General features: G+C 46.4%; 1 protein-coding gene across 5 annotated transcripts in view; it reads left to right on the forward strand.

Moving 5' to 3' along the window:
* The window catches only part of MTM1 (myotubularin 1), a 90805-nt gene that overhangs the window by 44866 nt on the left and 18663 nt on the right, over positions 1–27276 (forward strand). For all 5 annotated transcript variants that reach the window (XM_044234634.1, XM_044234635.1, XM_044234636.1 and 2 more), the window contains 4 exons: positions 17489–17572; positions 19725–19874; positions 23612–23800; positions 27046–27231. In XM_044234634.1, coding sequence (XP_044090569.1) covers positions 17489–17572; positions 19725–19874; positions 23612–23800; positions 27046–27231 — 609 coding nt within the window. The remainder of the gene's footprint in view (positions 1–17488; positions 17573–19724; positions 19875–23611; positions 23801–27045; positions 27232–27276) is intronic.

Here is a 27276-nt window from a genome sequence, read left to right on the forward strand (position 1 = left end):
TCCACGGCTCCTGTCTTTTCCTTCGTGGACCATCAATACGGTGGTCCCCTTTCGGCTGCCCACTCACGTTACTTGCTTGCCTTGATGGTTTCGTTTCATCGCTTCGCGTAAGCTGTCATTGCTGTATGGGTGATTTCGAAATCCAGCTCCGCCACCGGCCTCTGGTGGGCGTCACCAGCCCAACTCTCCGGCATCTTCCTCTGGAAGTCCTCGAGCCTCCCAGACTTTTCTCCCCCAGCCCCCTCGCCGCTACATGCCACAGCTCAGTGAGCAGGATCCCCAGCTGCTCAGGTTTGAGAACTTAGTGTCTTCTTGTCCCTGTGCCTTGCCTCCCGGAGCCACATCTGTTCCAAATCCTGTGGGTTCTCCTCATCAGTGACTCCCCCATGGTTCTTCCCATTTCTCCTTGGGCTTCCTGTTTGAGGCGGTGCTTCCCGACTGGCTTCTCTTCTTTCAGTTTCTGTCCTTCCGATGTCGCGTTCACGGTGCTGCCAGTGGTTTTGTCACTGAACTGCAATCATGTCACAGTGCCCCACTCTCTGTAAAAACAAAAACAAACTTGGCGACTTCCCACGGCTTATACTGTACACTCCAAGCACACAGGACTGCCTGTGCTCCTCCGATATACACAGAACTTCCTCAGAGCGGAGTCTGGTTTCTCTGTCCCCTGTACCTGCAAGGCTCCTTGTCTCTTTAAAGCCCATCCTCCACCGCCTTGCTGAGCCCTAAGTCCTTTTATATACCTGTGGTGCCACCCCCACCCCCCGTCCCCCCCTGCAGGATTTGTCTTGCCTCTGGCTTTGCAGGTCCCTCTGTGAGAGCACGTCCCTCAGTCCACCTTACGTAATAATTATGTAGGAATTGCCTGCTCCCCTGCTATACTCTGGGCTTATCAAGGCGGGGAACTGCCATTATTTCTCTCTCTCACCTCACCATAATGACTTATGCATGGGGGTTGTATAATGATGGCTTTTTTTTTTTTTATTGAACTCAGGTTTAGTAGCAAGTGAAGGAAAAATCCATTTTATGGAAACATACAGGACACATTTCTAGATGTCGTGGATTTAGCACCAGAGTCTGGGGGTGCGGGGCGCTGTCGCTGGAGCAGTCAGCACAGGGTTGCCTTCTTGTCTGCGCTTCCTGGCGTCAGTTTTTGTGCCTGCACTAGAAATCCCTGCTTCTTCCTTGGGAAGTGACAAACTTGAGAAAAAAAATGTCAGCCAGATCGCTTATACAAAGTTTTGGAAAATTATATTCCCTAACTTTTAACCACTCAAAGTCATCTCTAAAAAAAATAAATAAATAAACTAGTCACTGAAACGAGACAAGATACAGGTAGAAACAGATCAGCTATTGCCATGGCTTTTGGATTGCCTGTTCCTGCTTTTCAAGTCACCGTGTACAACTGTCTCGTGAATCAGCTTCATTTCGGGATACTGTGTTGGGTGGTGCCGGGGAGCAGGGAGAGCAGACGAGGAGCAGGAGGAGGGCCTGAGGGAATGATACCTGGTCCCGTTCGGGGATGTGACGGAAGTGCTAGGACACTTGTGTCTGGCCCCAAAGGGAAGAGTTACCTTCATGCTGTAAGAGAAATGCAGAGGAAGTCCACTGGGGAGTCCCAGGGAGAAGAGAACACGTCCAGCCTGCATGGGAAAGCCTGCATGAAGCTTGAGTCATTTGGGTTGAGCCTCGAAGGATGGCCATCCTTTCCGGTGGAGGAAGTGGAGTTGCAGGCAGAGGCGAGACCCTGACCCCTGGCACAGCGGAGGAAAGCAGGGCACACTGCGGGGTGTTCGCGAGGGTGGCCGGGCTCTCTGGTCGGAGCGTGGGGAGGAGGAGCTCTGGGCTCGTGCGGCGGATGGTCTTAGCTTGGCTAGGGAAGGAGCTAATAACCGGAGACGGGGTGGAGCCCTGCGGACGGTTTTGGAGTGAGTGAGAACTGGACACAAGCTCGTGATGACTAGGCCGGAGCAGAGAGCTCGTGGAGCCTGAAGGTGGGGGCGGTCCGAGGGCCAGGCGAGAGGTCCACGGTGCCTGACCGAGGACCCGGCGGTGCCGGTAGCCGGGCGGGGTGGGGGCCGACAAGCTTGGGCAGCAGTTTGGTGAGAGAGGACAGCGAGGCAAGCTGAATGAATCATCCTTCCCTCTGGGGTTTGCGGGTTGAGTGGTGAGGAGGATAGGGCGCTATCAACAGAGCAGGAGCGTCAGGGATTTTGTTTGAGGAAACGGGTGGAAGACAGGGCGAGGAGGGAGGGATGGGGAGTTCTGTGTTTTGTTCGTGTGGCCGTTAGCTTTGTGGCTTTTTGACAGAATTGATGCAGCGATTTGGGGTCTGCCCCTCAGAAAAGGGTCTAGAGATGCAGATTTGAAATCGTGGTTCTTAGTCTGTTCGGAGCTATGCCTTCCTTTGATAACATGACACAAATTATAGTTTCTCATCCCCTGAAGAATGCACTTAAGTACAAAACTTGACATAGAATTTTAGGGTTCCAGCCCCTCTGAAGCTCATCCGTGGGTCCCAGGTTAGGTAAGTAACCCTGGTGTGTAACAGAGAAGTTCAAACCAGGGTTTCGCTTGGAAGCTGAGGAAGGCGAACGAATGTTATCTGTGCAGAGCCTTGCCTCTTCTTGACGCAGCAGAGAGAAGGGACCTTTCTGAAGCAGGATCCCAGGCAAGGCAGAGAGGGATGGGGTTAAGCCCAGTTTTGGAAAGGAGAAGGAACAATTATTCCTCTGAGACAGGAGGGAAAGAAAAGTTTTCAAACTGCCACCGTGGGGAGTGCGAGAGTGCGCCAGAAAGGGATTTCCTGGAAGCCTGATCTAAGCCGGATTGCATCGAACAGGACAAACGGCCCTGCTTCGAAAACGTCACTTGGTTAATATTATTGAAAATGTTAAATCAGCTGCATATTATCTTAGTGATTTTTTTTAATTGTAAGCATTTGAGGTCAGAAGTAAGCTTGCTGTTGTACCCGTGCAATGGTGTCTGAAAGCCGGAAGAGCTGGGTTCCGAATCCAGCCGGAGGGTGAATGGTGTACGAGTGGGCTTTTTGCTCTCAGACCCTCCCTTTGGCTCTGTCTGGCCTCCTTCCCCATTAGCACTTTCACCGATCAGTGTGTTCAAACTGGGACTTAAACTTTGAGTTGAACTTGAGCAGGTTAGCCACACATAGTCGACCCTAGCCTATTAATTTGCTGGTTTCCGTATTCTGTCGGTCCAGTCAGACTTGGACAATGTTCCCGTAACATTTTCTACTTCAGCCCAAGTGGTTTTGCTTGCTTTATTTTTATCTTGTCTTACGAACACTAGAAATTGTACCAAGTTTGCAAACTACCTTGTGACTCAATACTACTTCTAGGTAAATGATACCTTTTTATAAGAAATATGACAACGTTGGGGTGCCTGGGTGACCCATCAGTGGCTTAAGGGTCTGACTCTTGGTTTTGGCTCAGATCCTGATGTTGGGGTCCTGGGATTGAACCCCAGATCGGTCTCTGCACTCATCAGGGAGTTTGCTTGAGATGCTCCCTCTCTTTTCCCCTCTGCCCTGACCCCTGCCTCAAAAAATAAATAAGTCTTGAAAAAAAGAAATGTGTCAGTGGTTCTGACGTAATTTTTCAAAGGCAAGAACGAAAACTGTATAGATCTGATTAGAGCCGAACAGAGCCACCAAAGAGAGTAATTTGTTGTTGGGGCGGCTCATTCAATGCCGGAGTTCTTCTTTCATTGATTTCCTTTATTGTTTGCTCATTTTCCACCCAGTTGGGATAACCAGAGAGAATATAAATTTCAGATGAGTGTTTAATTGTTAATCCCAACATATTACTGAGTCATGAAATCCATTTACTAGGTTGCAACCAACATTTTTAAATGGCCTAGAAGAAAAAGTACTAAGAGCATAATACGTACCACGGGCACGTGTGGTTTTGTCAGACATTTGTTTCAGAGGTGTGTGGGGTGTGTGTGTGTGTGTGTGTGTGTGTGCAGGGAGATGGTCATGGTGCAAAGTGTATGGCTTTATGTTAATCTAGAAAGTTTGAAAAACAACCTTTTAGGTAATGCTCAAATACATAGAATAAAATGGGCTTGAGTAAATTTAGGTTAGTAAAGGCACTTTCATCTGTCTTGACAACTACAGGCATGCATGGACTTTCTTGAATTTTGTTGAAATGAAGGGCTTGAGTTTTGACAAAAACCATGGAGTGTCTCAGAGTCCACAGTCTCTTATGGTTTGTCTCCCGCACCGATTTCCCCCAACTCACAACTGAGGGTTTTGGAGGGGCGCCGTGGGGGATGGGGTGAGCCTGGTGGTGGGTATTAAGCAGGGCACGGATTGCATGGAGCACTGGGTGTGGTGCATAAACAAGGAATTTTGGAACACTGGAAAAAATAAAATTTGAAAAACAATCATGGAGTGGGGAGCCTCACATAGGGAAGTGGAGAGCTGGAAGGAATGGAGCCTGGGACGTGGTTCCAGACTCAGGGCAGCCACGGATGGGGGAGAGCCAGGGAGAGGTCTTGTTTACAGAGTTTACCAGCAAGGTGCGTGCTCACGGCCCATGCTAGGCAGTCCAGCGGCCCGTGTCTGAATCTGGCTCAGTCACTTACCTGATTGACAGCTTGGGAAGCCATGTAATATTTACGTGCTTCAGTGTTCTCATCTGTAGTGGGGGATAATCGTCTCCACCCCATAGAGTTTTGTGAGGATTAAACATAAACTGTGTACAAGTGCCTGGCACACAGTTAAGTGTCCTTTGAATGTCCACTATGCAGTCGCACACCATTTTCCCAGCAGGTGCAGAGAAGAAGGATGGTTTCCCCAACACACTTTTTTCCCCCAGAATATTAATAAAGTAATTGTGATAATATGTGAGACACTTTAAGGCCCATAAAAGAAAGATGCCATGTGGATAAGGTTTCTATCCTTATTAAGAAACCATTGGTTGTACTTGGATAAAGGATTGGTTGGAAGTCTTAAATTTCAGTGTGTTAAATGCAGAAAGCATCCTAACTAGAAATGTGACCTAGGGGCAGCAGTGATCGTCTTTAGACAAGGCCTCCCATTGTCTCTTCGGTCCACCTTTGGACGCCGGGCAGGCCTCCCGCTTCCCGGGTAGTGGGGCGCTTTTGGGTGTGTATGTCCCCGCCCTCTGTACTTTGCTGTGCCATTCTGGATTAAGCTCTTGGGCATCACAGTGTTTTCTGCCTCGTGTTACACTGCGAGCTCATTAGCACTCGTGTGCTTGCAAAGGTTTTTGGTGCTTTGTTTGCTTTGGTAAACTTGACCTTTGGGTGGGTGGTAGGAATAGGCACAGGAGAGCAGACTACTGGCTGTGCTTTGGAGAGCGAGAAACAGCTGGGCGTCGGAGGCTTTTCTGCGGAGACCAGCAGCCCTCCGCAGATGGATGGCGTGGCGCTTCCTGCGACGGGCAGCGCGGGGGGCCAGGTGCTCGAGACGGCCGCCGCGCCTTCCAGGGGAGGGTCCCGCAGCGCGTGCCGGCATTTGAGATTGCTGCCTTCGCTTCTCAGAATCTTAGCCGCTCACTTCTTTTTGCCTAACTTTGGTGAACCACATCAAAACTTGCCCCCACCACTTAAGCACTGTGTCATTTCCACCTTGTGTCCACTCTGGCTCCAGTCCAAGTGTACCTGCTTGTAAAAATGATTGCATGAAAATTACCGAAGCGGGTGATGGGGGCGCACATCTCTTCAATTGCCCAAATGAGAGTAGAGGATCCTGTGAATAGGCAATTAAAGCAAGGGTGCTCTTCCCCGGCCCTTCCGTTTTCAGTCCAAAACTGGGGACATTTTAAAAATTGCTTTGAGATTTTAAAAATCTCAGCCTGAAATTTAGTGGACTTTCTAGGGTGGCCACGGAATAGATAAAAGCAAACAGCTCATTTTCAGAAGGCAGCTGAAATGAGAAGCAGTACCTTGCATGGACACACACGCGCGCGCGCGCGCGCACACACACACACACACACACACACCACACCTACCTGCTTTTCAGCCTAGATGCGGCTTTGCCTAGGACTCTTTTTCTTGGATAAGCAGTAAGTGGCCGACTGAGGGTCTCCCCGTGCTTCCTGCCCCCTCCAGGCCCTGCTCCTTGGTCTCATTTGGTCTCTCTTTGGTCTCTCTTGGTCTCTTTCAGTCTCTTTCAGTCCCTCCCTTCTCCTGGCACTGTGCTGCCCGCAGGACGGGCCCCACGGGACCCTCCGTGGTCAGAAGCCCAGCGTTCTCTGCCTGCCCGCATGGGCTCGGCAGCCGTTCCCTACAGAGCTCTTCTGCTTCTCACCCTCCCGCGCCAGGGGAGCTGTTCTTTTGAATGGGACTCAAGATCCTGCAAGTACGCTAGCCACCTCTCCTTTCAAAGGTTTTTTGAACTACTGAGGAGCCACAAGAGGATGTTTGTAAAACACGGGAAGTGGGAGGTGCTCTGATACCCGGAGTGCCCTCCGGCTCCCGGGGTGTCATCTTGTGTCCTTGACTTTATCCGCTGTGGCGCTCTTCGGCCGGGCCTGCTCTGCCGAGTTCTTACCTGCTGGCTCGCAGTGCCTCATTTCCCAAAATGTCTTGTGCTTCTTGCTTCTGAACTCCCATTCCTCGGACCTTTGCGAGAATACTCAGAGGCCAGGACCGGAGGTGGTTTGACATTTCCTTCCGCCGGGCGTCTTAGGGCACTGCCAGTGTGGGGCAGTAACAAACTAGATTCCCTGTTTGATGTGCTCTTGACCATCCAAGTTTTCTGCAGAGCGGCTTTGTGGCTACAAATTGCCAGTGGGGGACAGCAGTGGAGACCTTTTTTTTTTTTCTCCCTCGATCAACACCCCTGATCTGGACAGGTGATTTCCTTGGAGGCCCAGGTGCTTACTTCCTGCTTGTCCTTCACGCGAGCTTGTACACACTTGGGAGGAGGCCAGCCTCTGCTGAAGGCGGTTTGCAGGCTGATGCCCGTCTTGGCATCTTGGGTGGCCCTGGGCCTTCGTGTCCTCTAGCTCCTGTACCCCAAGAGGCTGTGAAGAATCTGTCCTGTGAGTGCTCTGAGGTAAAGGCCAGCACTTTTCCCCCCTGTTTGTGGTTAGTATTTAGCTTCTGAGTATTTGTTCCTTCCTGGCTAGCTCAGTAGAGCATTTTTAAAAAGGTTCCTGTTTTATCCAGCATTTAAAGCCTATCCAGCGGAAGGCTCAGGGCATCTATACCAGATGCCTCTCCCGGTCGTTTCTGAGACGGGAAGCGCCTGGCCCTCTACCTCTCTAGCTTCCTTGCAGGTTCCACTGCTTCCTTCTGCTGTCCAAGTGTGGGTCCTCTAGAAGTCGGTTCTACCCCCTCCTTCTTGCTCTGTACCATCCCCTCGTCAGCCGCTCTCCCTCTCCTGGCTTCCGGCATCGCCCGTCTGACCTGCCAAATCCAAAGCTTCTGTTTCCCTTTAACAATCTAGAACTTCAGCTGACACCAGAATGTTCCTTTAATATGATCTCTCCTCTTTCCCTTAAACCTGCCCTCTGTGCTCCCAGTTTCTCATGGTATCTTCTCTTCCTCCAAAATCAAGGCCACCACTGGAAGATTTCCCTTTTCCTGAATGTTTACTGAACCCAGGGTTTTTGTCTCTTCTTTTCTCAAGTGGTGGAATAGTACTTGGGCTGGTTTTCCTGCTTCCTGTCTGTCTCCTACCCAGTCCCCCCTTGCATGTCCTCTCCCTGGGACTCGGCTCTCATTCCCCCACCTCCCGAGACATTGGCAGTTCCTCCCTCTCTGTTCGTGTAAATGCGTTTACTTTTGTGGCTTCACCTCTCAATTGTCCCCACTTTTTCCGACCCCCTCCTGCACTCTGGCCTCGTATTCGCTGAGTTTAGCTACCACTTACGTCTTTTTGTCGTCGTTGTTATTATCATGTCCAGGGTCATCTTACCCTTCCAGGCCCATCTCTCTAGAAGTAAGCTAGGCATTCTCTCTGGAGCCCCAAATGCTTTATCCGTGCTCTCCACTTTTCGTGACCAGTAGTTGTGCCCTCGTCACTGTCCTTTGGAGAATTTCTGACCTGTTAAAGACAGTGCCTGTGTCTTACTCATCTTTTTCTCTACTTAATACCTTGTACTGAGGTGGGTCCTCAGTAAATGTTTGTTGATAATATACTAAGGTCAGTAGAGTGATTGAATTAAGAACCAGCAGCAACCAAGTCATCAGTAAGAATATTCTGTTTAGAAAGGGCATTTATTCAACAAGCGCTACTTTATAATTTTAAAAATAGCTAATACGTGTCCATAATTGAAAACTTGGGACCTCTAGAAGGTAGTGTTACGGACTCAATGTTTCTGTCCTCCCAGAATCCCGTGCCGAAGCCCGAGTCCCCCAGTGTGATGCTATTTGGAGGTGGGGCTTTGGAGAGGTGATTAGGCTTAGATGAGGTTATGAGGAGAGAGCCCCAGGATGGCATCACTGACCTTACAGGTAAAGGAAGGGACGAGAGCTCATGCTCTCCGTCACGTCACGTACGGCACGAAGGCCGCCCTCTGTAAACCAGGAAGTGGGTCTCACCAGCACCCAGCCGTGGTGACTCCTGGGCCTTAGACTTTGCAGCCTCCAGAACTGTGAGAAGTAAATGTTCGTTGTTTTAAGCCAGCCCGTCTGTGGTAACTTGTCATACTGGCTCCACTAAGACAGGTATTTTGTGAGACTAGCCCGCTCCCAGCATCCTTCACCCGTCCCGTTCCCCTCCTCACAGATGACCCGGGTCTCCAGTCTGTTGCTGTCCACCCAGTGGTAGTTTAAGCCTCGTCATGTAACTTGTTAGTCATATTGTCCCCCTCTGACCCTGGCGGGAGTAAGCTGTGTGTTCTTCCATACCTTGCTTTTGCATTTACCAAAAGCTACTGCCGGATGAGTGGGCCGCTTCGCCCTCTTTATGACCTTTATGGATGGATACCGAGGTCATCTGCGGGCGTCTGCCGCTACATAAACCGTGGTGGGTACCCTTGCACATACATCATTTTGTACGTGCTCGTGTGTGTCGTAGGATAAGCCCTTAGAAGCAGAATGGCTGCTGTTACCACGACCAGGAAAAGATGATGTACTGGCTTCGCCCCCCACATGCAGCGCGTCAGAGCGCCTGTTCCCCTCCAACTCGTTCGTTTCCTGCGGCTGCGAGGACACGTGATCACAAACTTGGAGGCTTAGAAAAACACGAGTCTGTCATGGTACAGTTCTGGAGGTCAAAAGTCCAAAATGGGTCTCACTGGGCTAAAGTCAAGGGGTGTGGTGCTGTGTGTCTTCTGGGGATCTAGGGGAGAGCCCATTCCTTGTGTTTTCCAGCTTCTCGAGGCACCCACGTTCCTTCGCTCACAGCCTCTTCCTCCGTCAGAGCCAGAGCAGTGGTCGAGCCCTTCGAATTCCTGACTTCATTCCATCGTCACGCTCCTTCTCTGACTCCCGCTCTTTGGCCTCCTTCCGCATCTCAGGACCCTTACGATGACACTGGCACTCTTGGGATGTCCGGGCTATTCTTCCTTTCTTAAATGAGTCAGGAGATAAGAAATCTTAATTCCACTGGCAGCGTGATTCCTCTTTGCCACGTATGGTGACGTAACATGGGTCACGGGGAGTAGGACTACATCTCTGGGGGACCGTTCTGCCCACTACACCAATCCAGGTTACTTCCAGATTTTTTTATCTTCACTAATCTAATAGGTGAAAATGTGGATTCATACTTTTATTTTGTATTTATCCTATTCGACTAGAATTAAATATTCTTTTTTTTTTCTAGAGAGATCACAAGTAGGCAGAGAGGCAGGCAGAGAGAGGGGGGAAGCAGGCTCCCTGCTGAGCAAAGAGCCCGATGCGGGGCTCTATCCCAGGACCCTAAGATCACGACCTGAGCTGAAGGCAGCGGCTTAACCCACTGAGCCACCCAGGTGCCCCAGAATTAAATATTTTTTGGTTTGAGCTATTCGTATTTCTATTGATTGTCTGTAGCTTCTGCCTATATTTCCTTTGGGATTTTGGTCTTTTGCTTGTTAATTGTAGGAGTTCTTTATGTAACGGCCATACTCATATTACGAGTTGCAAATATTTTCCCCATATGTCTTCTGACTATGGTGGCTTTTGCTATAGGAATTTTAAAAAAATCTTTGTATTTATCATTTTTTTTCCGATGGGGGTCCCTAAGACCACCCCAAATTCAATGATTCATTCAGACAATTCAGAAGATTTAACATACAGTCATGCTCACGAGTGTGATTTATTATAGCAAAAAGGTATAGAGGAAAAGCAGCAAAGGGAAAAGGCACATGGGTAAAGTCTGGGGGGAAACCAGGCACAAACTTCCAGAGTTTTCTCCCAGTAGAGTCACATAGGAGACACTTATTCCTACAGCAACAACTTGAGACAACACACGGGAAGCGTCACCAACCAGGAAAGTGCAGCACCACCTGCCTAGCAGGTACCCGAATCACCGCATCTCAGGAGGAAAGCAGAGGTTAAGCATAAAACATGCTCATACAGGGAGCCGGGGTGGCTCAGTTGGTTAGGCGACTGCCTTCAGCTCAGGTCATGATCCCGGAGTCCCGGGATCTAGTCCTGCATCGGGCTCCCAGTTGCAAGGGGAGTCCGCTTTTCCCGCTGACCTTCTCCCCTCTCATGCTCTCAGTCTCTCTCTCAAATAAATAAATAAAATAAAATAAAACACTTTTATACAGTTGAGGCACCAGAAACCCTTCTTATCAGTTAGGGAGCTATGGGAACTCTCCTGAGAACCCAGCTGCCCAGGGGCCAGCTGAGGGCCAACCTCACGAGCGGACCTGTCTCGGGAGAGCAGCCGGGCCTGCTAGGTCAAACTCTTGTCTGCGGAGTTTCCTTTCACAGCTTCTGGGTTTTACATCACTCTTAGGGATGTCTTCCCTGCTCAGAGTTGTAGAATAATTATCCCTAGGATATTCCTTTAAAACTTCAGTTTCTTTTTTAAAATGTAAATATTTCACTGATTTGGAATTGATTCAGGGCTCCCGTGTACGATACCACCGTTATCACGCACACTTCTTTGTGTTTGATTTTGGAACATTTCTTTTCTTGCATCAGTCACCCTTCAGGTACCAGTAACGTTCTTTTAACCATTGAGGCTTTATAAAATGGAAGGTCTGCTAGGTCAGGCCCCTCCTCCATCCTCATCCTCCTCATCCTCTGTTCCATCCTTTCCTCTCTGTGTTTGCTCTCCAGGCACTTACACGATGCCTGCCGGCCTATGGCTAGGTGCGGGGAGCGGGGGCTCATGCCCGCTTGTCGGGAGGACAGAGAGATGCGCGGAATACAGATGCCTGTGCATGGGATATCAGGGGAGGGGGAAGTAAGGGGCTTGGTGTCAAGGACAGCTTCCTGGAGGAGGTGAATCCCGGAAGATGAGTAAAATGACTGCTGTTACCACTGTCAGGTAGAGGACTAGGAGAATTACTGAAGCCAGCGGAGATGTAAATGGTCATTTATGTGCTAGCCGCTTTTGACCTATGAGGCTTTTGTCACACTTTTGGATGAAATTACTTTTGATGCAGTTGCATGAAAGATGTTACTTTGAACTGAAAAATTTCCAAGTTTCACTACCTCCTATAGTTCTATCTCAAAATTTTGGGCTCCCCCCTCCCCGCGCCAACTTTAATGAAAGCATTCTTTGTCCTTATACAAAGAGGTCTTGTTTCTTAAGTGTAACCCGAAAGATGAAAATGAGGTGATTTTACATTGTGACACCCTGAAATGGTAGATGGAATCTTTTAAAAAGGCAGGTGTCTTCAGTTTCAGAAATGAAATTTTAAAAATGGCCACTTGAGTCCCTGTTCAGACACTGCAGAATTCCATCAGGAAAGGAGTGAGTGAACAGCCCCCTAGATGTTTAGTGCTGGGTGTTCAGAGAGAGTGTGCTTGTTTCCTAAAAAGGGTCTGCTTTTCCTCAAACTTGTGTCCATGCCTGGTGGCAGCATCATTTGAAAACACCGTTAAATCTGCGTAGCTTATCAGTTCATTCCCTTGGGTACTATGAAAATAGTTTTCTTCTGTAACTGCCTCCCTTTTGAATGGTATTTAATTTTTACACATCTGACTCTCCAACCTCCAGTTCTGAGACACAACCTGCCAAGTCTTGGGGGGAAGAGGCTGTGTGAGAGGCTTCATGAGATCTAGAAACTCTAATTCACGGACAGACAGCTCTCCCACCTTGAAGAAGAAAACTAAGCGAGTTGCTCAATATTTATAGAGCCTATTAAATAGCAGTAAATCCAGTCTAGGTGTTTTAAGTGAGTTTGTGCATCTTCACATAGGGGCTGTTTTAAATAATGGCTAATTAAATGAAATCTAAAACCTGTTGTCCTTTCAGGTTTTATCCCCCCGCCCCACAAGACAACAACAGTGATAAATGTAGGAAAATTTAAATGACAAGTTACATTCTCTTTGTCAGAGCTGTTTTTATCCCTAGTGTGAAATCAGAGATTTTCATCTCAACTTTGTCCTTTAACATTTTTCAAATGTTACATTGTGCTATTTTTAATCCTGGAAAAAATGCACATGATTGCGCTTTTTTTTTTCCTTAAGTCTCCATGCATGGTATCTCTTGACTAGTAGGAATCTGAATTGGTGAATTGCCCAAATACTAGTCTAGAGCCAAGTGAAGGCAGGCCTGCTCACTTGAAGCCAGGGTAGGCACGCGAGTGTCCTTTCATGGTTTGGATACAGTGCTCTGGCTGTGCAAGGTGTTCCTGATGGCTCAGGCTGAGGGAAGAGGGCATGGGACTTCCCTGTACATTTTTGTAACTTCTTGCAAATCTCTAAGTATTTCAAAATTACTTTCTAAAAAAAAAATAGTGGAGCAGCCCCCCAGCTAGCCTGTGCACATAGAAGCCTTGGGCTATAATCCTGAGTGTGGTCCTGTATCCTGTATGGCACGTGGCTCTTCAGGATCAGGGCACTGAACAGGGGTGACCACCCCCACATCCCCCCACCCCTGGAAATTCTGGCTCCGTGGGGAGGGAGGGCAAGGGGGGGCCCAGGCACCTGTCGCCCCAGCCTGACTCTGAGGTAGGGTGTGGCCAGCCCCGTGGAGGGCCTCCCGAAGCCCCCATGGGGCAGAACTGTTCTGGGCCCAGAGGCGGAGCTGTCCCCCACCCCCACCCCCGCCCGCGCACACACAGTTGCACTCCTGCTGCAGGGTCCCCAGGCCCTGAAGTCATGTCACTGCCAGGATGGATTCACTGTTACCCGGCTTACGCGCCCGGCTCCCTGCTCCATCCTCAGAAAGGAAAGTTTTCTTCATGGCACTTCTGGTTCCCTAAGAGAGGCTCTCAGGCGATCCAGGGATAGAGTTAGGAATCCCTGGAAATGGCAGCCCTCTGCTAAAGTCCGAAAAGACTCAAAGCCTTAAAGAAGCGAAAATAAATGACAGCTAAAAATCTCAAGGCAAGTAACCCATTAACTTTAGGTTTTAACAGTGTTCGGACAGGAGCTTAAGACTTGTCACAAGTCACCACTTGTGGGGAATTTTGTACTTTGTAATAATGAGGTACAGGTGAAGGGTTTTGTTGCTTTGCGTTAATACTTAGTAAGTAGTTTTGGTAATAATCCACATTTATGTTACCCTGTTGAGAGCTTGTGTTTTAAAACTCTTGCTTCATTCTCCTACCTGAATCTTTAAGAGGGAAAAAAAATAGGTAAAAATGAAAATAACCTGGGAAATAAGTCTGGGAACATCCAACTTTAGAAAACATCCGCATTGGTTCTTTTGGAAAGCTTGCCTCAGGGGAGCCAGATACCAACAACTTCATGTTTGAATTGTGTTTTTCTTTAAAAACTAACAAGTAATAGTTTTTTAAAAAATATTTTTTCCTTGGGGCACCTGGGTGGTGCAGTCAGTTAAGTGTCCAACTCTTGGTTTCAGCTTAGGTCATGAATTCAGGGTTGTGAGATTGAGCCCTGTGTTGGGCTCTGTGCTAAGTGCAGAGTCTGGCTAAGACTCTCTCTTCCTCTCCCCTGCCCTGCTTGTTCTCTCCCTCTCCCTCTCTCTCAAGTAGATAAAATATTAAAATGTATATATATATTTTTTTCTTGTAATTGTAAGCTAATTTATTTGGATGGTTAGAAATATTGGTTTAGACACCGGGTCTTTTCGACCTTAAGCTCCAATTCAGTATTTGATATGCTCCTGTGTATTTCATGACCAGGACTATCTGGCTGTTGGTTGGTTCATAAATTTTCCTGAAATATCTGAGCTCCAGGTCCGGCTCTTAGCTCTTAACCTGGGAGCTGTTTCCATCACAGAGTTCTCAGAGGCATGTTTCAGAGGTAAAGGATGCCAGTTCATTGACTCGTCCTGTATATCTGGATGTCATTTAGAATGTGCAGTGTTATTCCAGAATGATTTCTTGAGAAAGGCCGCCTGAGATGTTGCTACCACAAGGACACTGGACCCACTCTCCTATTAATGACAATTTTTTATATTACTTGTATTCAGAGTTGCCTAAAAGCAAACCTATTAAAGAAATTATAGGGGCACCTGGGTGGCTCAGTGGGTTAAGCCTCTGCCTTCGGCTCAGGTCATGATCTCAGGGTCCTGGGATCGAGTCCCGCATCGGGCTCTCTGCTCAGCAGGGAGCCTGCTTCCCTCTCTCTCTCTGCCTGCCTTTCTCCCTACTTGTGATCTCTGTCTGTCAAATAAATAAATAAAGTCTTAAAAAAAAGAAATTATAGAGATAATTTTGGTTTGGGCTACAATAACTTTCATCTTCTGATAATAATTTTATAAACTTATATACATCAGTAATTTTAATATAAGATACAAGAGAATATGTGAAGCAAGAAAGGAGTTGCTTTATTATTTGTAACTGAGAAACAGTTACATTGAAAATGCTGCGGGCAAGCCAAAGGGCCCTGATGGCATTAACACACATGACGATTTTTCTGGAGAGAAAGCTTTATCTGGCCTTCAAGTTAGTCATTTTATTCTGTTTTTAAAAGGCCGCCATATTCACTTGAGCTGCATGGGAAAGCTTCAAATAACTAAAAACAAACAAACACAATAAACCAAAAAAACAAAACGTGGAAGTCAGGAACTCATTTCAAGAAAGCAGCATATAGGTCTTGTAAAGGGGGTAGGAGCCCTGTGTCTCAGACCACCTGCCGTCTACACGTATGTGAGCAGCGCAGTGGCGGGCGGAGTTGATCCTACGCTCTCCAGTGCCAGAGGTCGCCAGCAGAGCACGTTGATGCGTGCTACAGATTGTTTCCATCAAAAGGCCCTCCACCGGGCGCCTGGGTGGCTCAGTGGGTTAAGCCACTGCCTTCGGCTCAGGGTTCTGGGATCGAGTCCCGCGTCGGGCTCTCTGCTCAGCAGGGAGCCTGCTTCCTCCTCTCTCTCTGCCTGCTTCTCTGCCTGCTTGTGATATCGCTCTGTCAAATAAATAAATAAAATCTTAAAAAAAAAAAAAGGCCCTCCACCTTTGCGTTAAACTTCAAGTAACAGGAATCACTCATACCCCGCAGTGGTAGGAATAATTAAGGACTGCCAGGGGTTCCGTGTCCGCGTGAAGCCTCGGCGGATTGCTTAGCTAGCTCAGTATCATGTGGTTGGTGTCCTGCCCGCCGTAGACTACACAGCGCTTGGGCCTACCGCTGCCTGCCCTAAGACCTGCTGGGGGTGCCCCGTGCTTCAGAGAGTTCAAGAAGACAGTCCGGAGAGCAGTCTCCTCGTCAGTTTTTACCTTAAACCTCTGGCTTTTTGAATACATAAAGCTGTTGTTGCCGAGCAAGGCTTTTCCAGAAATGCCGTGGAGGGGAGGGGAGGGGAGGCTGGCGTGCACAGGTGCAGGGCGACAGCAGCGGAGAGTGGGTGGCGGGGAAGATGACCGAGAGGAAAAAGTGCCCAAACCCGGTGCTTCCCGAGAACGTGGTTGTACAGGGGCTGTATAGACTGGGCATTTTCTCTGGGCCAACGAGTATGTATTCTGCCTACTGTGGCCCAGATACCATTCCAGTTACGGAGGATACAGGATGTGACCCAAGCAGGTGTCTCTCTTTATGGAGCCCATGGTCAGGGCAGGGAACAGTGGGAGTCCAGCAGTAAACAAACATGGAAACGTGCGATGTGTCAGATGGTCATAGGTAATGGGGGAATAAGATGGGAAGGAGAATAGGGGTGCTGTTCTGGGAGGGGTAGCATGTAGTTTCTCTGTAGGGTGTCAGAATAAGTCTCACTGACTAAGGTTACATTTGGGCAGAGATGTGAAAGAAATAAAAGGGAAGGCCATGGGGGAAAAGGATTCCAGACAGCTGGACAGCAGGTGGGAAGGCCCTGACGTTGGCATGTGCTCGGTGCTTTGGGGGAACAGCGAAACTGGAGGTCGGCGGCGCTGGAGCGGAGGGGGCAATGGGAGAGCAGAGGCCTGGTAGGGCCTGTGGCCAGATGGTGGACAGCTGTGTGTAGGCCATTGGGTGGACTTCTGCCTTGACTCCAAGTGAGATGGAAAGCACAGGAAGATTGGGGCAGAGGAATGACTTGGGCTGACTTAGGTTGTGACACTGTTACTCTGACTTTAGAGGTTAAGAGGCAAAGTAGGGGACTTTGCCTACTTTGGAGGTTATAATGATGCAAGCAGAGATGGTTGAGGCTTAGACCAGGGCGGTGGCAGTGAGTTGATGAGGATGGCACCGAGGTGTTGGGCTCAACTAGAAGGATGGGGTTGCCATCGACTGAATGGGGGAGGCTGTGAGAGGAGCAGGATGGGAGGCGTTCAAGGGTTTGGCTTTGGACGTGTTAACTTCTGAGTCTTCCAGATGCCTCTGGAGGCAGGCTGGAGTTGTGGAGCGGTCCCTTGGACAGCCAGGTGTGCAGATCCAAGTCGGGGCTGGAGAGCCAGAAATACTTAGGAGTCACTGGAATACAGATGGCATTTGAAGCTGTAAAATTCATCAATATCGCCTCCAGAGTGAGCACAGGGACACAGAGAGGGCCGTGTCCTATCACTGCATGGAGGTCAGGGCATCGATTCAGAATTCACTGAGAACAGTTAATTAAGAATTTTCCTAATGTCCTTTCCCTTTTAAAATAGATAAATATGCTATTGTTCCCTTGTGAGACAGTCATCTGTTTAGTGATTATTCCTGAATTTCTTTTTTTTTTTTTAAGCGGCTTTTACCTGATCAATTGCTAATGCTGTTCAAAATAGATAGGTATGTTTTGGTCTAGAAATCTGATTTTTGTGGAACATCATTTTTTAAAAAGAACAAATGAAAAGAGATATTTGTAGCCATAGAAAATTGAGGTCTCAGAAGTAATGCTTACTCAAGCTAGAAGGTAGCATTAAATCTGGTCTGCATTTCCCACTCTTACTCCTTTCTTTGAAAGTCTCGCTTTGGGTTGTGATTTCATGGTAGGCAAACCCAGAGGACATGGAATTAGGAGACTATCAGTTCCGTCACGTGGAACTTGAAATTCTTTTTTTTTTCCTTTTGCCTTTTCTAGCCCATATTTGCATTTCTAAATGAAGAAAAGTTTAACGTGGATGGGTGGATGGTTTATAACCCAGTCGAAGAATACAGAAGGCAGGTAAGTCATGTGGCAAATCGCAGACATTCCAGGTGACAATATTTTGTCTGTCATGCTCTTTCAGCATCAGTGAAATCTTTGCTAAGTCTAGCTTAAATGGCAGTTATAGCTTATTTTATCTATTACTCTGTAATCTATGAGCTCATTCCATAGCCATATGATATGTTGTTCATGAAATGAATCAAATATTTGGAATTTAGAGGAGTCAGACTTCTCTAGGAATTCGTGTCACTGTATATTTACGTACCTGGGAGCTTGACTATCACTGACAGCTAGATTCAAATTATATTTATTCTGATTTGCAGATTGAAATGAATTAGATTGGTTTCCCTGTAATGATGTCTTTTCCAAGAAAGCTTTGACGGATGGATATTAAAATTGCTTTTACTGCTCTCTTCTGTAAACCTCACCCACGTGCATGGTTGTTGTGCTGTAAGAAACACGGTGGTACGGTGTGGCTGTTCAGGGACAAAAGTCTCTTGTGGCACTTTTGTGAAGAAGAGCCTGTGTGTTTTAGGTCCAAAAGCCACAATTTGACCTCTGATTTAACCAAATCTGTAGGCTAGCTTGGAGTTATGTGATGGAGTTTTTCATAGTTCTCATCCTACACAGCTCTTAAAATAATTGGGAACTTTTGTCGGGTGAGCTTTGAGAATCAGATCAAGCCTGATTGCCTTATGTGAAAAGGCAGTGAAGGTAAAGTAAAATCTTAGAACCCTAGACTTGAGAAGAACCTTCTGGCCACCACCTCCACTACCAAGGACCTGTGTTGATTTTCTCTTCTCTCTCTCTCTCTCTCTCTCTCTCTTTTTTTTTTTTTTTTTTTTTTTAGTCTTGACCAGTGGTGTGCATATTTGTAAGCAGATTCGATGCTCAGGAATGTGGGTGCAGGAGTTTAAATCCCATGTATGAGGTAGTATGTCCTATGCTTCCGGAAGTCAGTTTTAGAGCGTTGAGTTTCCGAAGGCTATCTATACCTCTTATTTTTTAATGACCTCTGTTCTGGGTCAGTTATTGAGGCAGAAGAAAGACCATTAAAACATTTTGCATGTTTTGGAGACCTCTGTAGCATCATGTATTTAAATATCTGTAACTTAGTTTTGGAGTGTTACTGACATATTAAGACTTATTTTTTAGATCAGTGTTCCTAGCTTGATACAAGACAGTTCCTGTTTAAGATTGCATGCATGTATGAACTGTTGAAAGGTATCTTGTTTTAGACTGCCATTATATTTCATCTTTTCTTCCTATAACTTTCTCATGGGACTTATAACTCTCTAATTGGACTCAGCATCAGACTCACCTGTTTGGTCCGTGGTCTATAGGACCAGACCTAAGGAAAAGGTACAATGTCTGTCCCCAAAGCAAGCACCCACATAGCTCACCTTTGTTTGTGTATTTGTGTATTTGTGAGTATGGGGAGAGAATATTCCACCACCTCTGGATCTTGTCCATACTAGATACGGTTTTGTGGGTGGATGACAGGACGGGAGGTGTACTCCTTGTCTCCCTGTCGCATTAGCAGTGTGCTTAGAATGCAGATGACTGTATTTCTCACACAGCCCTATAGGGCGATCACCAATCCCAAACCACTTGATTGAAAAAACTTTTAGGAGGTGGCGAAATGAGCCTCCCCAGAGGGGTTTTCCTCTATTTCCCCTCTGTGACTTTCTTCATAAACTTAGCTTCTTTCTACTTTGGAGCAGACTGAAGCATTCACTCTGTTTTGAGTAGGGAGAGGGAGTTGCCCAATCTCTTTTCTATCCTCAGTTAGACACAGGTTGAAATTACATGATGCACATTTCTTTGGGGTGGGGGTGGGGTATACAGGTGGGGGATGAACTTGGGTTTATCTTTATTGTACAAGTAGTAAGAGATAGCTTGACATGAAATAAAGGAAGATCTCAAATTCAAGAGAATCTGTATTCACCAATGATATTCTAGAATTATGGGAACCACCAGTGTTTTGTCTTGTGTTCTTATGTTGTCTGAATTATGGATTTGGCTCCCTTTAGTATAAATCGGTAGACGGTCACTACCCTGTGGTCAAAGAAGCATGTGCAGATTCTGCTAGAAAGAAGAAAGGAGACCCAAGGCCAAATCCAGGTACAAAGTCATGGAGTACTGACTTAGACTTCCTTTTTTCCTACAGGGCTTGCCCAATCACCACTGGAGAATAACTTTTATCAATAAGTGCTATGAACTCTGTGACACTTACCCTGCTCTCTTGGTGGTTCCATATCGTGCCTCAGATGACGATCTCAGGAGAGTTGCAACTTTTAGATCCAGAAATCGGATTCCAGTGAGTACTACAGTTAATGTTTTCCTCAGAGATTGCCTTTTAGCCCATAAAAATAGTCAGGTCAGAGAAACACTCTTGGAATTGCAGGCCACAGTGTGCCTTCTGAGTGCAAAGTACTACGCCTGCTGGGAAAAGAACTAAGACAGCACCCGTCTTCCAGGGCTCACAATCAAGGTCAGAGAATGAGGGCAAACTAATTCTTATTTGAGAGAGGGTCTAAGTAATGCATAAGTCAACCAAGTGCTAGCTGGAAGGAAAGAGGGAAAGAGGAGGGTTTCTGGTTTTCACCTTTGTAATACTGTACGTGACGTGTGATGGGCTTTCCGTGAGCGTCGGCTCAATCATACTGGAAATGACATACAGCACATGGCAGCTTTAGTAGGTCTAGCTTGTCCTCATCACATTTGCAAGGTCTCTGAATGCAGTTAGTAAACTGGAGCCAAGTGCAGATTATTCCAGACAGTATACTTACGGTATCATTGGACCTAGTTCACAAAGTTCTCCTTGGCTCTTAAATATTTATGTATGAGTCATACTGTCTACTTTGTGTGCATAAATTTTATTGACTAAAAATTTAGAGAATTTTTTCCCCTCTTAATTTTTAGGACATGTCATAATAAGTACATTGTTTTGTTTTGGTTTTCTAAATAACAGATTTTGGAAAAACAAGGATTGAAGAAATGAAGATTTAATGTCACCTTGCCTTTAACTCCAAGTCTAGACATTTTTTGTCCTTAAAAGGACATTCATGTGAAACTTCTGTAGAATGTCAACATAATAGGAATCACAACTTTTAAAATGCACTCGCTCCTCTGATTATGAGTGTCTGTTCATATGTTAATGATCCATATTGTACTTGAACATATGTTCTTTAGCTCGTTTTGCTAGAGTACTGTGCCAACGAGGCTAGAGTTACAAGTTTATTTACTCCTCTTCTGCTCCGTTGTGACATACTTTTCTGTGCCCGCCGTCTCACCCACAGGAGAACTAAGCTAGGGTAGTGTGGATGGATTTTGTTTTGCCTTCATTCAGTTGAACATGTACCATGTCAAGCGTGTGTGTGCGTGCGCAGACGTGTGTGTGTTTGTGTGTGTGTGAGAGAGAGAGAGAGAGCAAGAGAGAGAATTTCCTGGGATTTAGGGCAGGAGAAGAGATGAAACAACTGGGCCCGGTCTGCTGTGCTCAGCTACCATCTGGACCTACTAGTCTCTGCTACCCTGAGTGAGCGAGAGTCTACTGTGGAGCTTTTTACTTATTTAGCCATTTTATTGATCCTTCTTTCTTCATAACAGCCACGAATCTACCTGTATTTTTCCTAATCAAATGAAGGCTAAGCTCTCCATCGTGTCTATATCTTTATAGATTACCATGCTTAAGAATATTTAATAATAGATGATATCCTCTTTCTGATACACCTTCTGACCACCTGACTTTCGACTGTACACCAGAAAATGTATTTGCTTTTAATGTGAAATCATTAATATTTGATATTCAGTTCTTTTTTAAAAGCCCATATAAAAACACAAAAAGAGTTGATGAAAAAGCACTCTTGTTATTGTGTGTATAAATAGGACAAGAACGATTATAAGATATTATTGAATGACAAAGTGATCTGTATGAATCAGTGTTTCCATGAATGCATACATCTGCTCTCATATGCATTCCTGTGTTCTCAAACAGGTTTGTCTTAAAGTTACAGAAGTCCTTGACATATAAGTAACATAATTATTTTAGACATTTTACAAAATGCCGATAAGCAAAAAGGAGTCTGCCACCTAGTGAGAACCACAGTTAACATTTTGCTCTACGTCCTTCCAAACTTCCTTCCATGGAAACATATTTTTATTTGAAGAAAAAAAGAAATTATTCTGTATGCCAGGGTGTAGGTGTGCCGTAATGTATTCTATCCATTTTCTGTTGTGAGACATCTGGGTTCCCTTTAATCTTTTATTATTATCCACAGTGCTGCGATCAACACCTTTTTGGTCGTGCAATATGTGTGCACATCCTTAATTATCTTTGGCTTCTAGATCCTAACCTCAATCAGAACAGCCTAAGACAGTACCCTATACTTTGAAAACAGTCACGGTAGTTGGTGCTGTGAAGTGACCATTCTTTATACCTCTGAGCCAAACAGCAAGCATCCTTTTTAAAAAGGTTGTGGAGATCCCAAAAGAAAAGAAAAGAAAAGAAAGAAGCAAAACAGCTTACAAAAGTATTGTTTGTTAATGGCGTGGTGACTGCAGCCTTAAATTCCCAGGCGGGGAGAAGAGGGGCGGAGGGAGGGAGGCCACTGGTGATGGCACAGGGCAGTTTCTTGCCTCGGACCTGATTTAAATTTAAAAGTTGCTGCGGGTGTTTATGAAATTTAAAAAAAAGTGGTCTTGCACCACAGCTTAAACTTACACAGGGTTGTAGATCACTTATATCTCAGTAAACCTGAAAAATTAAAATACATTCATACTTGCCTAAAAGGATCTCCTGTCTCTTATCTGTCTCAAAGCAGGGGCCATAGGAGGCAAGCTGGGCCAGTGTCACCTCCACGTTGCCGGTTAGAAAATGGAGGTCCCCCCCCCAAAAAAAAAAGAAAATGGAGGTCCCGGGGAGCCAGTGCCTATCCGGGGGCTTCCCAGTTCTGAGCCTTTGGACTCTCAGGGGCCACAGTGCTGTTTTTACTGGTCTCTGGCATGGCACAAAGACTCCTTCACGCTGTGGTATGATCTTTTCTCAGTAGCCTGTTGTCACTGTCATGCCTTCGTGGAGGGGGTGACTTCGGAGATGACAGCGTGTTTGGCCTTGTAGTAACTGAGTTCTTTGGTTCTTGTGTCTGCTTTTCACAGTTTTCTGTATCTGACTTCACAGGCCACCTGGCCTGCCCCTCGAACGTACGTTACATGTTTTCTTCCCTCATCCCCCCAGCAGGGCCACAGAGTCACGTTCACCCCCACATCTGATGAAGCAGGAGAGGGGAACGGCAGAGGCTGTGAGCTCTGTGCCCAGGTTACAGCGACGGCAGAGATGTGCCTCGCCCCGAGTCCACACTGTGGCTCCCTTTTCGTTTCTTTAACAGCTTTGAGATCTAATTCACCTACCAAACAATTCACCCACTTAAAGTGGACAGTTCTATAGCTCTTACTGTATTACTTGTTAGCTCCCTTCTACAGGTGTTGTTTCTCCTGCACCGCGAGCCTCGAAACCAGGTAGCCCCTGTGCTAGGCTTGTGTGCAAAGTGCGGCTCCCTAAGCTTCATTGTGGGAACTCTGGCAGCTCTGCGGTCATCCTGAAAGCTTTTTTTTTTTCTTTTCCTAGAATTGAGACTGTTGGGTAGATGACCTGTAGAAGTGAGTTGGTATTATATAAACATATTGTACCAGGGTGATTTCCTTGTTTCTGTCAGAGAGAGAAATCCAGGGCAGGCTACAGAACTGAAGTAGTGTCAGAAGCTTTTTATTCCCTTGAAGTGATAGAACTCTTTTTCAGGTAAGCATTTTATCTCTGTGAGATGTGCTAATTAAGAAGACTGGTTAAAGAAATTGGTTATTCTAGTTGTCTCTGAATAGTCCTCATTAAATGTGTGTTGCTAGGCACACACTGTGAAATCACAGGTAAACAAGTTTCTGTTTTGGCCAAATCGGACTCACAGCATCATGATGGTTAGTGCTTTATTTTTTTATATTTCTAATAGTTTTGAGATTTGCTGTTTTCTTGATAGCTTAATATTTCTGAACCCACCATAGGTGCTGTCATGGATTCATCCAGAAAACAAGACCGTCATCGTGCGTTGCAGTCAGCCCCTCGTTGGTATGAGTGGTAAACGGAATAAAGATGATGAGAAGTATCTCGATGTTATCAGGGAGACTAACAGACAAATTTCTAAACTCACAATCTATGATGCAAGACCCAATGTAAATGCAGTGGCCAACAAGGTGAGTCTATTCAGTGACATGCTAGATGCGTCACTTTTCCGGCATCTTCAATGATTCATAGCACAAGACAAGAACCTGAAAGCTAAACTAGTCATCACGCAGCTTGGAGAGATGCAGCAGCTTCCTAAATGGAAGGGTGTGTGAGCGGCTCTGCTCACTGTTACTTGCACGTGGATCATGCATCTTACCCACTCACGTCTGCCGAGTTCCCTCCGCTCCCTGTGTACCCTTGGCCCAGCTCTGCGTTAATTGCAGTTGATTTTTGTTTCAGTAGTGGAAATGATTTTGAAATTGTAGGTAAAGCAATCAAAGTAAATTGGGAAGTAGAATTAAAACATTTAGGAAATTGAGTCTAAAGATGAATATCTTGCATTCTTTGTAATGTTAGATGTTTCTGACCCATCCCTTCTATATAATTCAGAGTTGAATATGTGTATAAAAAGCAGTATTTCTATGTACACATTTAGGCTGAAATAAATATGATGTGAAATTGTAATGAGGTATTTGGAAAGATTTTTTTTTAAGATTTTATTTATTTATTTGACACACAGAGAGAGAGATCCCAAGTAGGCAGAGAGGCAGGCAGAGAGAGAGGGGGAAGCAGGCTCCCTGCTGAGCAGAGAGCCCGATGCGGGGCTCGATCCCAGGACCCTGAGATCATGACCTGAGCCGAAGGCAGCGGCTTAACCCACTGAGCCACCCAGGTGCCCCTAGAAAGATTATTTTAAAATATGAAAATATATAAAGTGATTAACTTTAAAGCTTATTGTGATAGTAGAATCTAGCCCCCTACCCCGCCCAGCTTCACAGCAGCAGAATTCTTGAATGCCTCTTAAACACTCGGGAAATGTGCCTGTGTTACTAGTGCTCTTAGGAATGAAGGGAAGGAAAAAATGAAGGGAAAAAACCCAGGCTTTAAAGATCTCTGTGGCGTTCTTTAAAAACCAAGCTCTCGTTCCCTCCTCCCTCGGCTGTGTCTCTCCCCTAGTCATCTATATCCATAGCAACAGGCCCTTGAACCTCTGTGTCGCCGTACTCGATAATCAGGGTTGTTCCTTTTTGTTGAAGAGAAGGAAACTGAAAAGACTTCAAAACTAGCCAGAGATGGAGAATTTGAACTTTGGAAACTCAATCTATGCTTGGCTAATGGATTTTTACCCTTCTGACTTCTGCTCTCTTTGGGCCTGATTGTTCCTCCCTTGTGGATGTTTAGAAATTTACACCCCCCCCCCACGTAATAAGCAACATTACACCATTATAAAGTAAGCAAAACCCAGGCATTGACAAGCGCCTGCACCAGGCTGCTTCAGTTTTGCAGCAGCTGACCGTGGTGAATTAAAGTAGAGCGGCAGTAACGTCCTTCGCTTCGGCAAGGAGCGATCAGTACATTTTGCCTTTTATCTGTCTGCATGTTATCTTCAGTTATTTACGAAAGAACCTCCAGCGTTGAGAATCTCTTGAAAATCGCTCTAACTCTTTAAAAACCATCAGGGTAGAGAAGCAGGTCATCCAGGGGAGGGTGACTTACCATTGCATTAGTGGCTCGCAGCTCTGGCAAAACTCGGGCTCGCTCCCTGCTTCCAGGCCAGGCGCCTGCAGTTTCTGGGAGTGACTGCTGGGCGGGTAGGAGCACCTCTGTGGGCCTCTGACCAGAGCCTCAAGGTGTTACGTGCCCTGACGCGTGGGTAGGAGAGGAAAATAGGGCTCATCTGTCTAGGTATTCATTAGCTAATAACTTTTTAAAAAACAACAAGGTTGAATGTGTGTTTTCTTTTTTTTTTTTTTTTAAGATTTTATTTACCTACCTGACAGAGAGAGATCACAAGTAGGCAGAGAGGCAGGCAGAGGGAGAGAGAGGAGGAAGCAGGCTCCCCGCTGAGCAGAGAGCCCGATGCGGGACTCGATCCCAGGACCCTGAGATCATGACCTGAGCCGAAGGCAGCGGCTTAACCCGCTGAGCCACCCAGGCGCCCCTGAATGCGTGTTTTCCACTTATACTGATGCTGTTTGTCATAAGCTTTAAACACGCATTTCTAAATAAAACCTATTTTCTTACCTAGAGACCAGGAAGACCAACACCTTTGGCTTGTACAGAGGACTTTAGGTTTGAAATTCAAGTGGTTACCTTCCTTTCATTGCATAGGAAACTTGTGTGACTAACCCTGGGAAAATTAAAAAAAAAAACAACACAAAACATGGGATGCATTGGCCCTTCTGTTCTGAGTTACAAGTTATATATTCTTTGTATTGTTGTAAATAAAAAGAAAAGAGGCAAGGTGTAGCAACGGCACATTTGTCCAATGCCTCCCCCTTCCATTTCATCTTGGAGAACTTTGCTTTCTTGGCAAGTCTCTGAATTATTTAACTTTTCCTTAAAGGGCCAGAGGCCACATGTTCCATGGCATTTTAAAACGTGAAGCAGAGTGTAGCCAGCTTCCTCCCATTCCGTTTCTTTTGCTTTATATGGAGAATGGGTATCTCCGCCGTGCTGGAAGCGGTGCGGCGCTCTGTCTGTCCCTGGTGTCCGCGGGGCGGACAGATGGTCACGGCGCACTAGAAGAGGTGTGGGCCTTGAACTCAGACACGTGGAGTCCTACTGATTACCGTGTGACTTTGGGGATAGTTAAATAGCATCTCTCCTCAGTGACAAAATGGGGATAGTACTCTCTCTCTGGCGGCGTGGCCGTAAGCGGGGTACGGGGGCTCACTGAATGGCAGCTGGGGTCAGCTGTGGTGGAGTGTGACTCCTTTTAAACCTGTTCAGCCTGCCCAGTCTCCGAGGCTCCAAGAGGCTGAGTGCCTCCCCTCGGTCTCGGAGCAAGTGGGGCTGAGCTGAGGGCTGTTCGAGTCAGCGCCGCGCCTGCCCTCTCCCGCTGCGTGAGAGGACCGCCACGGAACCCATCAAGGAAAGGGACCCTTGACAACCGCTCTTGCCTTTCCAGACCCAGAAGTGCTAGTGATTATGGAACAGTTGAAGTGATTTTTTTTTCCTTGCAAATACAGATCCCCAGCAAACTGCCAGCCTGCTGGGTGGTTTTTCTGTTGTTGTTGTTTTTTTTCCCCAAGCTCAGTGTGTGACTGATGTCGTTGAGGCTTGGTGTTGGATGGGAAGTCAGGTCCCGTCGATCGCCGCGTGCAAGCTGGAAGGTGGAGATTTGGGGGACCAGTAACTTGAAATATTCATGTAAGTTCTCTGATGAACTAGAAAACCCAGCTGACTATTTGTATGTTTTGCTGTTTCTCAGGCAACAGGAGGAGGATATGAAAGTGATGACGCATACCATAACACCGAACTTTTCTTCTTAGACATCCATAACATTCATGTCATGCGGGAATCTTTAAAAAAAGTCAAAGACATTGTCTATCCTAATGTGGAAGAATCTCACTGGCTGTCCAGTTTGGAGTCTACTCACTGGTTAGAACACATCAAGGCAAGTATCTTTTTTTTTTTTGTATATTTTTTTCAAGTATTTTTT

Source organism: Neovison vison, chromosome X (assembly GCF_020171115.1).
Source record: "Neovison vison isolate M4711 chromosome X, ASM_NN_V1, whole genome shotgun sequence".
NCBI lineage: Eukaryota > Metazoa > Chordata > Mammalia > Carnivora > Mustelidae > Neogale > Neogale vison.